The 15,285-nt window shown below is 66.3% G+C and overlaps 1 protein-coding gene across 2 annotated transcripts in view; it reads right to left on the minus strand.

Moving 5' to 3' along the window:
- Positions 1 to 3,552: 3,552 nt before the first annotated feature.
- The window catches only part of AGPAT3 (1-acylglycerol-3-phosphate O-acyltransferase 3), a 71,940-nt gene continuing 60,207 nt past the window's right edge, over positions 3,553 to 15,285 (minus strand). For both annotated transcript variants that reach the window (XM_062204577.1, XM_062204582.1), the window contains exons 2-9: positions 14,143 to 14,369; positions 12,412 to 12,581; positions 11,578 to 11,739; positions 10,126 to 10,279; positions 9,771 to 9,873; positions 7,203 to 7,278; positions 4,282 to 4,480; positions 3,553 to 3,799 (exon numbers count right to left, since the gene is read on the minus strand). In XM_062204577.1, coding sequence (XP_062060561.1) covers positions 3,711 to 3,799; positions 4,282 to 4,480; positions 7,203 to 7,278; positions 9,771 to 9,873; positions 10,126 to 10,279; positions 11,578 to 11,739; positions 12,412 to 12,581; positions 14,143 to 14,320 — 1,131 coding nt within the window. In that variant the 5' untranslated portion in view covers positions 14,321 to 14,369 and the 3' untranslated portion in view covers positions 3,553 to 3,710. The remainder of the gene's footprint in view (positions 3,800 to 4,281; positions 4,481 to 7,202; positions 7,279 to 9,770; positions 9,874 to 10,125; positions 10,280 to 11,577; positions 11,740 to 12,411; positions 12,582 to 14,142; positions 14,370 to 15,285) is intronic.

A 15,285-nucleotide genomic window follows, 5' to 3' on the forward strand; every position in this document is an offset into this window, starting at 1 on the left:
CACTCGTGGCGCAGGGAGAGGGCCGGGGGCGTGGGCAGGGCAGGCTGGGGGCGCGGGCGCAGGGGGCGGAGCCGCACCCACCCTCGGGCGCAGGGGCGGAGCCACGCCCACCCTAGTGCACAGGGGCGGAGCCGCGCCCACCCTCACATCCTGGCTGCTCCATCCTCCTCACAGCAGCTCTACCAGAAACCACACCGAGCTGGCCGCCCTGAGGACAGGCCTCCAGTAAGACCAGGGCTCGGGGATGCCAGGGGACGCGGGCCTGGCACGGTCCTCCAACCCCGGCAACTCTTCAGACCAAAAATACCTCTGAGCCCGAAGACACAAAGCTGTGAGTAGCAAAACTCGTAAAAATAACGGGTACAAAAGGAAGCATCCACATGGCACGGCCGCGCCCTGTGTGTGCCGCGCCCTGGGAACAGGCGACAGTCGGGGGTGGCAGATCCCGAGTCTCAGGGACAGGACGCCGAGCGCCCAGGCACCTGCCCGTCAGGGAGGTCTCTGCACACACAGCGCTCGCGGGCGAGCTGTGCTGCAGGAGCCGGCAGACTCCCCGGCACACAGGCAAGGAACGTCTGATTGTCACATGGTACAGGTCTGAGACAGGAACACGAGCGAGCCGGACGCAGGTCTCCGTCGTATCAAGTAGCTCCAGTTTAATTTAACACAACTCAGCGCATTTCAGTCTCATTCATAGCTCGACTGTCCAAATGCTCTCAAAAAAAGCTCAAGAAAGGGAGACGCGAGCGAGGGCTGAGAACTCCAGGCGGGCTCTGTCATCACAAAGTTCAGCACTTCAAAACCACTGATCGTCTCCGAGGTTGCCGTGGCTGCGGCTGGATGATGCCACCGCCCCGGCCACTTCCTGGGCGCTCTTAGAAGTGCTTGTCCCCTTACGAATCGCCCAGCAGCCTGGGACGCCGCCGTCTTCCCTGAATGACCGCACAGCGGAGGCTCGCCACGCCAGAGCTCGGTGTGTGCCCCGCTCGCTCCGGGTCAGTGGGAGACCTCTCGTCCCAAAGCAGTGTCTGTGTGCAACCTGGCCCCGACGCCCGCAGCACAGAGCCCGGGTGTCCACGGCACTGATGGCTCAGGGCAGAGGTACCCAGGGGACAACACCGGCGTCCCAGCAGCAGTGCCCACGCCTGGCAGCTGGAGGTGCTCCGAGCGTCTTGCCTCTCTGGTCTGGGGCCGGCTTACGAGGGACAGCGGCTTCCGGAGGGCAGGCAGGCAGTTGGCCGGGCCCGGCTCCATGTTTCACCCCTGAGCCTGGATCCAGGGCAGGAGGGTCGGTGTCGCCAGCGTCACCAGCGGCACATGCCGGGAATGCATGCAGCCAGCCAGCGTGCAGGTGCGCAGCGAGTTCCCGGGCGAGGCTGCAGGGGGCGCACGGCCCACGACGGAGCAACATGCAGGAAGGCTCATCCTTCACACGCGACACAGACCAGCGGCCTAGGCAGGCGCGAGCAGCTCCGCCCACAGCCCCCGGCTCGCTCTCCAGGTCCCCCGGGGCCAGCGAGGACCCCTGGGGTGGGTGGCACAGGGCCGAGGTGGGGACCGGCAGGGGAGAGGCAACACCGGCGGTGTTTTCCACACCAGAAACAGCCCCTGCTCGTCGGGGGCTGCGGGTGATCTACACAGACCTCAGCTCGGCCAGACTCTCGCGGTGGGGACAGGGACCTTGGAGAGCCTCGGGCGCCATCCCTCCTTAAGGTGGGGGCGCCCTTCCCTCCGTCCAGCTAAGCTCTTCCTGGGGCTGCTCACTACTTGTGGTGCCGACCGAAGGCCCCCGGACGCGGGCAGCCCCATAAAGGCACTGTGCGATGCCATCACACCTTGGAAGGCCTGGAACGCCGCCGAGGGCCCAGAGAGCTGTGATCCCCGCCCCAGCTCCAGCCTGTCAGCTGCCTGGGGGGGCAGGGCAGGGGTGCCCAGAGGCCGAGCATCCTCCCTGGGCAGGGCCAGGGCTTGCACCGGGAAGACATGGAGGCAGAGGACAGAGGTGGAGACCCCACCCCCACCTGGTACCTGGGCCTGAGCTGAGACACCCACCACCCAGTGGCCCCTGGGAGGCCTGGACCCTGGCCCGGGGCCCAGCATGCCAGGTTCCCATGGGAGCGTCTGGTGGGGGCCAGCCCAGCAGCCAGGGCCACGCCCCAGGACCCAGGGACAACGGGGTCAGCAAGCGCAGGCCTGAGCTGTCCCACCCCAGCCCCCACCACGACTAGCACAGACTCCCTGGGCCACCTCTGTCTGGATCTAGACACAACAGGGTGACAGTGGGGGGTGGGGGGGACAGGGGCACTGCCCTGCCTGGGAGCCCGTCACTGCGGCTTTAGGAATCCAAGGGGCCCCCTGCCCCGCTCCTGCTGAGGCAGAGTGGAGCCAGCCCCTCGGGAAAAGCAAGAAGCCCGGAACATTCGTGGTGCATTTTTATTGCTCAAGTGCGTGGTGCGCGGGTGCAGGGGCTGAGCCGCGCAGTCAGGAGCCGCGGAGCTGGGGGCGCCCTGGCCGGGCCGCGGTCCCTGGCTCGGCGTGGGGCTCACGTGGCAGGGGCCGATTGCCGGGGGGGGGGGGGTTGCTCTCTGGGAGGTAGGAGCTCCTGATCCCAGGCCATGTGGGTGCAGGGCTGTGCCCTTCAGCTTCCAAAAGATTTTTAGGGTTAGCAACGAGCAGAGGACCCGGGCCTGATGCTTTGATGGGGCCAGAGCAGCAGGGGGTTCTGGGATGAAGTCTCCGTGCCTGGCTCCCCGGGCGGGAAGGCCACGCTTCTGTGTCCTGGCGCCTGGCTTGGCCGTCCACTCGGCCTGCAGGCCTGCACCGCGCAGGGGCGAGCAGCGGGGAGCCAGCCGGGCCCTCCCTCCTGCCCCCCGGCCACCATGCTGTCTCCACGGACTCGCCCCAGACACAGCTCTCTGATTACAACTCTTATTTTCTCCGCACCTCTTTCCCCCCATTTTTCTCTAGAACGCAAGCACCCAGCTGTTGCCCAGGCACTGGTCACGGTACAGAGAGGGGACACCACGTGTCCCTTCTCGAAGACATGTGACTTCACAGCAAGGGCAGGGCCACCGGGGGCGGCTGGGGGCTGGGCGCTGCTCTCTGCTGGGGCACCTGGTCGGCGCCGCCCCGCCCCGCGCAAGGAGCCCTGGGCACAGCAGCTCTCGGGGACAGCGAGCGGCCAGCGGCGGCCCCCACTACCTGGAGAGAAGGGGCCTGGGGGGGCACGTCTCAGCACGCAGCACCCGGCTCCTGCACGCGGCGGGACAGTGCAGGTGGCCCCGGGGGTCCCTGCCTGACACCCAGGAGCACTGCACACTCCCGGGCGGGCGGAGGCGTCCCCGGGACCCACCGGGGGCGCATGGCTCACTTACATTCGGTAGGGCGGGGCCCCAGCCCGCTCACCCCCAGGAGGACAGCAGAGACAGGGCAGGGGCTGGGGGAAGAGGAGCAAGCGGCGCTGGGGGGCAGGGAGGGGGGCAGTGGGCGGGGTTGGGGGCGGGGCAGGGCCCGGCCCCTGCAGCTGACCGTGTGTCTGGCAGGCCGTCTGGGTTTCTTTTCTCTTGGCTCAAGTTTTATTTGTTAATATTAGTCACCAGTTAATAAGAAAAATAGTTTCTAAGTGTCTCTCTCCCCTCGCTCTGTTGCTGTTTTAATTGAGTTAATTGGATACCACCGTCGAGTAACGCGTGTTCAATCACAGCCATTAATTATTCCTTTTTCTTAAATTCTTGGTTGCCGTAGTTGGAGCCTTTTTCTATTTCCGTCACTCCTATCAGTCTGCGGACTCCAAAGGACGCTTTGGGGACGGGAAGAGAAGAGGGGAGGTCAGACAGGGGCTGGGCCACGGGGCTGCGGCCTCAGGCTGGCTGGGCCGACTGCCCGCACCCAGCGCCTGGGCCCACGTGGCCAGGGAGGGCCCAGAGGATGAGGCTCGGGGGCCTCAGAAAGCCCCAGCAGGAGGCCTCATCCTGTGCTGACCACCGCAGCCGCCTGGGGACAACGCACATAGACGGCCCCTCCCCCAGCCCCCACAGGCCCCGCCCACTTACAGGGAACACCCACAGCGGCCACCCCTCCCCAGCTGTCCCAGGAGCCTCGCAGGTGCACGGGTCCCGGCTCAGGGCTGGGCACACAGGTCGGGGGGCCAGCATGGGGTCCTGGCTGCACCTCCTCAGCCCAAGGCGGCTGTGCCACCCCAGGACCCCTGGACGGCGCCCGGGCCGTGCCGCCCAGGGCCGGTGCGGGGCCCCGTGAGCGGTGTGCAGGGCGGCTCTTTACCTGCTCCCACAAACCCCAGGAAGGTCAGGATCAGGAGGGGGGATCCACTGGCGAAGACGCCCAGGACAAAGCTGAAGAGGGGCGACAGGAGGACGGTGGCCCAGCACAGGAAGTTGAGCAGCGTCCAGGGCCGCCGGGCGGGTCTGAACTGCTGCCCCGGGAAGGTGCCCTGCAGCTTGTAGGCCTCCTGCAGCGCGTCCTGGGGGAACGGGATGGGGGTGAGCGCTGGGGACAAGGAGCCGGAAGAGGTTCGGCACCGGACCGTCCCAAGTGTGCAGGTGCGCCTGGTGCCGGGCCTGGAAAGACCCACAGCCAGGGAGAGAAGCCGCGGCTTTCACTCGGTTCCTTTTGTCTTCTGCAGCTGTAAAACTGGGGGCTGCCTCCCGGCCCCACTGCCCACTGCTGCCCAGCCAGGTGCCAAGGCCGTGAGTGGGCAGCCGCGGCCATGGCCGGCGTGGGCCCACAAGGAAGGGCAGCGAGCAGCCAGCCCAGGGCCAGACCGCGTGGACGCGGAGCCTTCGTGTCAGTGACAAAGCAAGGACAGGAGAGATGGCAGGACAGACACATCGTTACAACGTCTCAAAATCACAGAGAAAACCAAGCAGGTCAAACACTGTCCTGGGCTCCAGAGCATTCTAGAAAGCAGGCCAGCAGAGCTGGACAGAGGCCTGCGTGCTCCTCCCGCGCGCCCCAGCCCTGTGCCTGGCCACACTCGGGAGCCCCCGGCCCCGCACCCTGCAGCCCTGGAGCCCCAGCTGGGCTGGTACCACGGGGACTCAGCTCACGGCATCCGGGCTCGCATCTGTGGCGCTCGCTGGCCACTCGCCGGCTGGGCCTACTCTATCCCTGTCTAAGTGCACGCCAGTTTTATGCGAGGTCGCCCGTCTTATTGGCACTTTATTTATTTATTTATTTTTTTTGGACAGGCAGAGTGGACAGTGAGAGAGAGAGACAGAGAGAAAAGTCTTCCTTTGCCGTTGGTTCACCCTCCAATGGCCGCCATGGCCGGCGCACCGCGCTGATCTGAAAGCAGGAGCCAGGTGCTTCTCCTGGTCTCCCATGGGGTGCAGGGCCCAAGCACTTGGGCCATCCTCCACTGCACTCCTGGGCCACAGCAGAGAGCTGGCCTGGAAGAGGGGCAACCAGGACAGAATCCAGCGCCCCAACCGGGACTAGAACCCGGTGTGCCGGCACCGCTAGGCGGAGGATTAGCCTGTTGAACCACGGCGCCGGCCCTTTTAAAGAACGCTTTCGGGGCAGTGGACTTGCTCTTCCGCGGCTCGGATTTGTCACCCTCTACGGTTGTCTTAGCTGTTGGCTCTGTTTGCGTTCTCTGGGTGTCCCTATGTGCCGTGACGCTGTTAGCAGGACGCGTGGGTGGACCCTGTGCACGGCAGGTGTGCAGGTGCCCGTGTGAGGGGCGCCTCGCTCGTCACCCCAGGCCCTCCCCTCGTCTTGGCGTCTTGTCCGCCCCCGGACACGTGCCTCCACACCTGAGGGCTGCGTCGCCTCCGTCCTAGAAGCTGCGCAGCTCCTCCCCCGGGGCTGCCTGTGGATGACCTCCCGCCTTCAGCTGCACCTCGCCCGCTGCCAAAAAGCGGGATCCGCCCTCAGCGCTGGGCTCCCTCAACTCTCCCGCGCCTTCCTCGCCTTCCCTCAGCCTTGTCAGGGTACTCAGGCCACGCTGGGAGGGTCCGAGCGCCCGCCTGTGTGTGCCGCCCTGACCCTCAGCGCCGCGGCGGCGCTGTGGCTGAGAGCTCAGCTCCACAGGCCCCCAGCGCTGCTCTGCTCCTCCCGGGAGCCCTGGAACGGCTCCTCTATGCCCAGGCTGACGCGCTCATTCTGTGCTCACGTCAACTCACACCCAGCCCAGCTGCGGGCAGACCTGTGACCACGGATCACACCAGGTGGACCACGTGACTACAGGTCACCAGGTGGACCACATGACCACGGATCACACTGGGCAGGGCACGTGCCCATGGATCACACCGGGTGAGCCACATGACTATAGGTCACCAGGTGGACTACGTGACCATGGATCACACCAGGTGGACCACGTGACCACGGATCACACCGGGTGGACCACATGACCACAGATCACACTGGGCAGACCTGTGCCCACAGCTCACCGGGCAGACCATGTGACCACGGATCACACCGGGCAGACCACGTCCCCACAGGTCACCAGGTGGACCATGGGACCATGGAGTGGACCACACAACTACGGATCACTGGGCAGACCGCCCTGAGCCCAGGAGGGCAGGTGCCATGGTCGCTGCCCTGCAGTCCCTTCCCAGGCCACACGCGCACAGCCCGCTGTTCCACAGTGGGGGCCACGCCTGACCTCCTGCCTGGAATGAGGCGAGAGCCTTCTGCTCTGTTCCCCGGAGGGCGCCGAGACTCGGGCGTCAGCGGGGCCAGCAGTGCCAGCCTGGGGTTCAGCAAGAACTCCCTGCTGTTTCTGAGTGCTGCAATGCACTGAGAAGGTGCGGGCTCTGCCCTGGGGGGGGGGGGGGCCCTGGCTACCCGGGTCCCACGAGGCGCCCGGAGGGGCTGCGGAAGTACCAGTGCTGCGCCAGGCAGGCTGGGGCAGGAAGGGGCTCCTGGCCTTCCTGTGCTGCCCACAAGACGTCGGCCGGCAGCGACAGCCTGCTTGCCCGGACCTGGACAGGTGTGGGGTGACATCCTCGGCAGGGGTCACAGGACAGGTGTGGTGTGACGTCACCAGCCGAGGTCACACGGCAGGTGTGGTGTGTTGTCACCAGCCAAGGTCACATGAGCGCCCTCACCCTCACGCTTGTCTCCCTGTGCTCACTCCTCCCGCGATGAGGTCAAGGGCAGGAAAGGACGGGGAGCCTGGGGGCTGCAGGTGCTGTGGGCAGGGGAGGCCCCGCCCCCTCCCCACCCCACCCCGCCCTCACCTTCTCCTGGTACAGTTTGTGGAGCCACTGGGCCGCTTCCTTCTCATCCAGTGGGATCTCTTCTAGAGGAAATCTCCTGTTTTGGGAGAAGAGTGGCGGCGGTGAGCGAGGCGGGGGTGAGCTCCCGGGGCTGGCACACGCCAGGGAGGGGCACTGGGGCTGCTGGCGTCTGCTCCAAGCCCACAGAATCAGCCCCAGTGCTCTGGGGAGGCTGCCGAGACCAAGGGGCTGAGATGCACCCCAAGTGGAGATGGCCACACGTCCCACACAGTGACGCCTGCCTGCCACCCCATGAGCCCACGGGGCCTCCGGCGCCACTGCCAAGGGCAGTCACACAGCAGCTCCCACAGTAACCACGTCCACTCAGGAATGACCAGTACTGCAGGCGTCTGTCACCAGGCTAAGACCACTATGTATCTCACAGATCCAGTCCACGGGCCTCAGACAGAAGGCGTGGCCAGGATACAGGTTCACCCCCTGCCTCGCCAGTGCCCCGGTGGGGCAGAGGAGGCCTGGCAACCGCAGCCTGCCAAGGTTGGCCGGTGCCGTGGCAGCTCCTGCTGTGGAGCTGAGCTCGGCCACTCGTGGAAGTTACAGTGGAACCTTGCCAACAGCTCACGGGTTACGGGAAAACGCAGTCAGCTAGCCTTCTGGAGGGACACCTCTGGGACAGGCAGGCACCGCTCCCATGTGCATCGTGGGCGTTCGGAGGGGCACCAGAGCTAAAGCCATCAGAGGGGAGAACTTGCTGGCCACGGGCAACCGCAGTACCCCAGGACGCCCAGGAGGGGGCGCAGAGCACACACAACAGCGACACTGGCAGGGTCTAGGAGCCCTCTGCCCCTTCCCAGCTCCTCCCAACCTCCCCCCCCTCCCCCGTGCTGTGTGCCTCCGGGGCTAGCAGCGGCTCTGGGAGGGGGGGCAATGCAGGCTGACCAGCACAGCGCAGCTGCGCCGGACACAGGGGTGCGGCAGAGTGAGGCTGCACTCACCACTCAGCACGGTGCACAGTGTAAGACCCACGACTGTGGACAATGGCTAACCTCGGGTAACAAACCACAGACCGGGGGCCACCATCAGGGGCCTGGCTGCCACCCTCGTGGCCGAAGCGTCTCACACACTGGGGTGAAAATGAGGCCCCAGAGGTCCCAGAGTGTGCACAGCCTCCTCCCAGGCCACACTCGGGAGCGGTGTGTGCACAGCCTCCTCCGAGATCACACCCGGGAGCGGTGTGTGCACAGTCTCCTCCGAGATCACACTCGGGAGTGGTGTGTGCACAGCCTCCTCCCAGGCCACACTCGGGAGCGGTGTGTGCACAGCCTCCTCCCAGGCCACACCCGGGATCGGTGTGTGCACAGCCTCCTCCCAGGTCACACCCAGGAGCGGTGTGTGCACAGTCTCCTCCGAGATCACACTCGGGAGCGGTGTGTGCACAGCCTCCTCCCAGGCCACACCCGGGAGCGGTGTGTGCACAGCCTCCTCCGAGGTCACACTCGGGAGCGGTGTGTGCACAGCCTCCTCCAAGATCACACTCGGGAGTGGTGTGTGCACAGCCTCCTCCGAGGTCACACTCGGGAGCGGTGTGTGCACAGCCTCCTCCCAGGCCACACTCGGGAGCGGTGTGTGCACAGCCTCCTCCCAGGCCACACTCGGGAGCGGTGTGTGCACAGCCTCCTCCCAGGCCACACTCGGGAGCGGTGTGTGCACAGTCTCCTCCGAGGTCACACTCAGGAGCGGTGTGTGCACAGCCTCCTCCCAGGCCACACTCGGGAGCGGTGTGTGCACAGCCTCCTCCCAGGTCACACTCGGGAGCGGTGTGTGCACAGTCTCCTCTGAGAACACACTCGGGAGCGGTGTGTGCACAGCCTCCTCCCAGGCCACACTCGGGAGCGGTGTGTGCACAGCCTCCTCCCAGGCCACACTCGGGAGCGGTGTGTGCACAGCCTCTTCCGAGGCCGGCTCCTGTAGTGAGGGGCGCCCTGCAGGTGCACAGGCCTGACACGCGTGTGCACGTATGCACACGTACATTGCACGCCACACACAGGCTCCCTGGTGCACTTGTGTTACAAAATTCGTTTCTGGAGGAAGAACCGGACCCCATGCCCTACACGCCCCTGTCTGAAGGTGACCAATGCCTCTCTCCATTCTGTCCGTAGAGCTGTCCATTCGCCTGACGGACACGCCCCGTCACACGTGCTACCCCGCTGACCACGGCTCCATCCCACCCATCTACCCGGACTGGGCCACCCTCTGCACACCCCACCCGCCACATGCTGGCCTGGCCACGGCACCCGCAGGCCCAGGTACCGCCTCCCCCCCAGCCGCGCTGCAGCCCCGGCTGGGGTTTTAGAGACACTGGGAGAGGACCTCGGCCCACTGCCCTCCCCTGGGGTAGACGGAGACCCCACGCTGCGGGGTCCCAGCCCACTCCAAAGACACAGGGCCACGCACTGGAACCGGCTGCCGGCTGCCTGCCCTGGAGAGAGATGGGTGGCTACCCCCCAGGGTGAAGGCAGAGGTCAGCAGGGCCAGGCGGCTGGGGCCCTGGGGGGACTGGAGGGCACGCACCTCACGCACATGTCCGCCTCATACTTCTTCCCGTAGAGGATCCCGAGCAGCGACGGGTTCTTGTTTCCGCGGAAGTTCAGCGTGACGTCATAGATGGCGGCAACTGCGGGGCGGGGAGGGGTAGGGGTGCATCTCGCCGGCCTTCCCGCCCTGGGCGCACGCCTGGGGCCCGACCGTCCCGAGTGACCGTGGCACGACATGGTTTCCTGCCAGGTGCTTCACCCTCAGCAGGCTAACTGTGTGCCCCCGCCTGTGCCCTGCGCCCCGCGCTCCCGCCCGCCGCCTTCGCTGCCGCGCCCTGCACCCCCGCCCAACGCCTGCGTCCCAAGCTCCCGCGCCCCCCGCCCGCTCGCACCTGTCCCCTGCAGACACTGCACGGCCGTGGTGAAGCCCTTGGTGCGCGGGAGCAGGTGGTACTTGAGCGGGGGCAGCCCCTTGGAGGCGGCCACCTCCATGCTGACCCGGTGCTTGGTCTCCGTGAAGCGCGTGCCTTCGCAGTACAGCAGAAACTGGGGGTGACAGGGCATGGGGGACACGTGTGACTCGGGCACCCGGCGGGGTGGGGGGAGGGCTGCCAGGCTGGGGACATGGGCATGAGGGACACGGGTGACCTGGGTGCCCTGTGGGGCAGGGGGAGGGCTGCCAGGCTGGGGACACGGACATGGGGGACACGGGTGACCCAGGCGCCCGGCGGGGCGGGGGGAGGGCTGCCAGGCTGGGGACACGGACATGGGGGACACGGGTGACCTGGGTGCCCAGCAGGGCGGGGGGAGGGCTGCCAGGCTGGGGATACGGGCATGGGGGACACAGGTGACCTGGGCGCCCAGCAGGGTGCGGGGAGGGCTGCCAGGCTAGGGACACGGGCATGGGGGACATGGGTGACCTGGGTGCCCAGCAGGGCAGGGGGAGGGCTGCCAGGCTGGGGACACGGACATGGGGGACACGGGTGACCTGGGCGCCCGGCGGGGCGGGGGGAGGGCTGCCAGGCTGGGGACATGGGCATGGGGGACACGGGTGACCTGGGCGCCCAGCAGGGTGGGGGGAGGGCTGCCAGGCTGGGGACACGGGCATGGGGGACATGGGTGACCTGGGTGCCCTGTGGGGCAGGGGGAGGGCTGCCAGGCTGGGGACATGGGCATGGGGGACACGGGTGACCTGGGCGCCCAGCAGGGCGGGGGGAGGGCTGCCAGGCTGGGGACACGGGCATGGGGGACACGGGTGACCTGGGCGCCCAGCGGGGCGGGGGGAGGGCTGCCAGGCTGGGGACACGGGCATGGGGGACACGGGTGACCTGGGCGCCCAGCAGGGTGCGGGGAGGGCTGCCAGGCTGGGGACACGGGCATGGGGGACATGGGTGACCTGGGTGCCCAGCGGGGCGGGGGGAGGGCTGCCAGGCTGGGGACACGGGCATGGGGGACACGCTTTATTTTAGGGCAGCGATCTGCTTGCCAGCCACACAGAGAAGCTTTGCAGATAGAACATTCCAGAAGGAAGGGAGGCAAGAGGGTGTCTGATCACACAGGCGTTGTCAGGGATGCAGCCAGTTTTCACCCAACAGACCACACGGGAGAAGGGAGAGGGGGCGGAGGGGGCAGTGGTGAAGGGGCATGGCCTGAACCGGTGGGCGTGTCGGGGCATGGCCTGTGACCTGTGGAGGTGGGCGGGGTGTGCCTCAGCCAGGGGTGGGGGCCTGGGGTGTGGCCTGGCAGCCATGGGGACATGCTGGGGCGGGGCCTGCAGGGCAGGGCCTCGGCCCGTGGGGTGGGGCCTGGGTGTGGGCGGGGCGGGGCCCGCGGGGCGCACTCACCCACATGTACTCGGGGTAGTCGCACAGGCGCCTCAGTCCCCGCACGACCGTGTCGCGGTCCTCCTCCCACTTGCGTTTGCAGAACACCACCTCCAGGAAGTACCAGGTCCAGCCGATGAGGGGCACATACAGCAGCTCCTTCTTAGCCAGGACTTTGGAGCTCTGCAGGGGGCGGGGGGACGAGGTCAGCTCAGCCCAGCGGCCCTCAGGGCTGGCGGCTCTGAGCAAGTGCGACGGACGGGACCCCGGCTTCTGACCCAGGCTATGCTCAGGTCAGCACCACCAGAAGCGAGGCAGGGCCCAGGCCAGGAGGGGACAGTGCTGGGCTCAGAGGTCCCCGCTGTGACCCCCCAGGCTTCCCACCCAGGGCCCCAGCCTGTCTGCAGGACTCACTGGGAGCAGCGGATCGCCACTGTCCTGAGAACCAGCCTGGGATGGGGCCCGTAGATCCACACTCAGCGCCCGGCCCAAAGCCACCGACTAGGGACCCTCCCAGGAGGAGACAGCCAGAGGCCTGGAGACCCCAGCCCTGGGCTCCCCCCACCCTGGCCCTCTGCCCCATCCCTTGCCCCTGCACCCCAACCCTCACCCCCTGCACCTCTGGCCCCCACATCTCACCCCTGAACCCCATCCCTCACCTCTGTACCCCCTGAACCCCAGTCCTCACCCCTGTACCTCAGGCCCCCGTGGCTCACTCCTGCACCTAAAATCCCTGGGGCGCATCCCTCACCCCTGCACCCCATCTCACCCCCTGCATCCCTGGCCCTCCATGGCTCACCCCTGCACCCCGGGGGCCCCATCCCTCACCCCTGTACCCTGGGCACCGTGGCTCACCCCCAACACGCCAAACCGCTCGCACATCGTCCACCCACAGAGGAAGTCGATTTCGAAGTTGTGGTTGAGGATGACGACCACGTGCTCCTTCCCAAAGTGGCCCAGGGTGTCCTCGTCGGTGAAGAGGGTACACTCCGTGCACGACCACCACTCCAGCAGCATGACCAGCTCTGCAGACAGGCGGGGCGTGGGCAGGTGCACAGCCGGTCCTCCCCGACAGCCACCCCAGCACACCTGCTGCAAGACCCAAAGCCGCCAGGTGCCCAGAGACAGGTGATGAGCACTTGGGGGCCCCCGCACCCCGGGGCCACGAGCGGGAGGAGCCACTGCCCAGAGAGCCCCTGTCCACTGCTCTGAAGCCCTCGCCCGTCCATCTTCCCAAGGGGCTTGGGCCTGGGTCTGCCCAGCACAGGCCCCGGTGGGAGCAAGTCCCTTGCAGGGGCCGTGGGGTTGTGCGCACCTGGCCAGCCCAGCACCCGTGAGACGGCAGCCAGAGCCACCCCCGCCGGCTGGCACCTCACAAACCAGGACGCGGCTCCTGGCCTCTGGTGCTAGACACCAGCCCACCACTCCCGGGTGCTCCCGTGGGGCAGTGGCCCTCGGGGACAGGGCGCCCCCGTCCCAGGCAGATCTCCCATCTCAGCCTCCACTTTCTGGCTCAGGGCGAGGGGATAACTGTGGCTTCCTGGATTCCAACGTGGGGTGTGGGCGTCGGCCCCCTCCTCTCCTCTGCTTTCTCCCCCCGCCCCGGTCTGGTACCCTGGGCGTCCATCCCCTGCGCCCTCTGCCTGCAGGTGGGACCCACTTGCTGGGGCTAATCAACGTAAGATGCGTCCAGTAGGACTGTAGAGAAAACTTCTAGAAGTTTCCTTCAGAGGAGTTCTCGGCTCTTGGGTGTGGTCGCCTTGGTCGCCCTGTGTGAATCTGCTGGTGCCTGATCCCTGGGGCACCAGGGCCTGCTCTGCGGGTCTCTGGGTCTCAGCTGTCCGGCTGCGGCCTGGGGGCACGGCCGCCCGCTCTGGCCCACCTCTGGCCTCAGGGTCTCTAACGCTCTCTTCCCGAGGAAAGGAGTGGCTTTTTAGCTTGAAAGCACTCCAGGTGAGGGGGCTCCGGGGATGGGGGGAGGCAGGCGCAGGCTCCCGTCACCCCGTCCCACGCCACACACACCCGCTACAGCCACAGAACAAGATGGCGGCACGCCACGCGCTTTGTTGTTCAGACTCAGGGCAGATCAAGGCTGCCCAGGACCCTACTGTGCCATGGACAAGCCACGGGGGTGTCCACAGACGGCACGTGGGTCGCTGCCAGTCCTGTGCTAATGTAAAAGACAACAAAACGAGGTGCCCTCCCCACACCTCCAGAGGTGATGGCCCCCGGTCACTGAGCCATGAGCTGGAAGGCACGCTGCAAGCCCCTGGTGGCCTCTGCTGCCGAGGGTGTGGCCAACGAGCCTCAGGTGCATTGTGTGCGGCAGGTGCAGACACATGCACCCACACGTGTTCATGCAGACACGTGCCAGGTGCCCAGCCGGGCCGGGCTGGCCGTGGACCAGGGCTGTGGGCGCTGGATGTCGAGTTCCTTATTCTCTCAGCTGCAGAGCCCCGCCAAGCCCACGGTGCCCGTGTCTCCGATTCTGGCCCAGCGCCAGAGTCGGGCTCCACCAGCTCAGGCCCCTCCTGTCTCGGGAGCCCCGCCCGGGGAGCCGCCTGGCACGGGGCTGGGGACACTCACGGCTCCAGAGCGAGTAGGCGAGGCGGCAGTTCAGGCGGCGGTACAGCTGCTTGTTGACGGGCCAGAGGGCCAGTGTGCACAGCTGGGTGAAGTTGATGACCAGCCCGCTCACCACGAACACAAACCCGATGAGCAGGTGCACCACGAACTGGGTCTTCAGGTAGGCGAGCAGGCCCATGGTCGCCGCTCAGGAGCGCGTGCAGGGTCCCTCGCTGAGAACAGCCGTCCTGCAGGCACAGGGGCAGGGAGAGGCACGGTGGTCAGCGGGCGGGCGGGGGCCGGGGTGGCCGAGTGCCACGGAAGGTCCTTGTGCCTCCACTGGGGCAGCCACTCCACCTGCCGTAACCAGACCTGTGACGCGACAGACACACGGCACCCACCTGTGCTTCTCAACCCGCCACACACGTACCACACACACACCAAGCACACCCCCCAGGTACCACATACATGCCCCAACACGCTTACCATGGCACTCACACATGTACCACATACACACCCCAAGCATGCATACCACATGTGCCACACGCACCCTAAACATGCATACCACAGCACTCATACTCCCACCACACACACCCAAACATGCTTACCACGACACTCACATGTACCACATACACACCCCAAACACGCATACCACATGTACCACACACACCCCAAACATGCATACCACATGTACCACACACACCCCAAACATGCATACCACATGTGCCACACGCACCCTAAACATACATACCACAGCACTCATACTCCCACCACACACACCCAAACACGCTTACCACGGCACTCACATGTACCACATACACACCCCAAACATGCATATAATGGTACTCACACACCACATAAATACCCCAAACACGCATACCACATGCACACACATGTACCACACATCACACATGCATCACGCATACAAGCACATTCATGAACCACACACCCAAACATGCATGCCACTGCAATCCCACATGTAGTACACACTCAAACACGCATAGCACACACATGCCACACCCCCTTGCACAGCACTCACACACACACACACACCGTGGGGCACACGAGGCAGGTGAGGGGACAGGAGTGATGTCCGCCCTATTGGCTGTGCCTCCCTGAGCCGGGGCGCTGATCACTGCCCACCAGGCAGGGGCTGCTCTCGGG

This window comes from Lepus europaeus, chromosome 2 (genome assembly GCF_033115175.1).
Source record: "Lepus europaeus isolate LE1 chromosome 2, mLepTim1.pri, whole genome shotgun sequence".
Classification (NCBI taxonomy): Eukaryota; Metazoa; Chordata; class Mammalia; order Lagomorpha; family Leporidae; genus Lepus; species Lepus europaeus.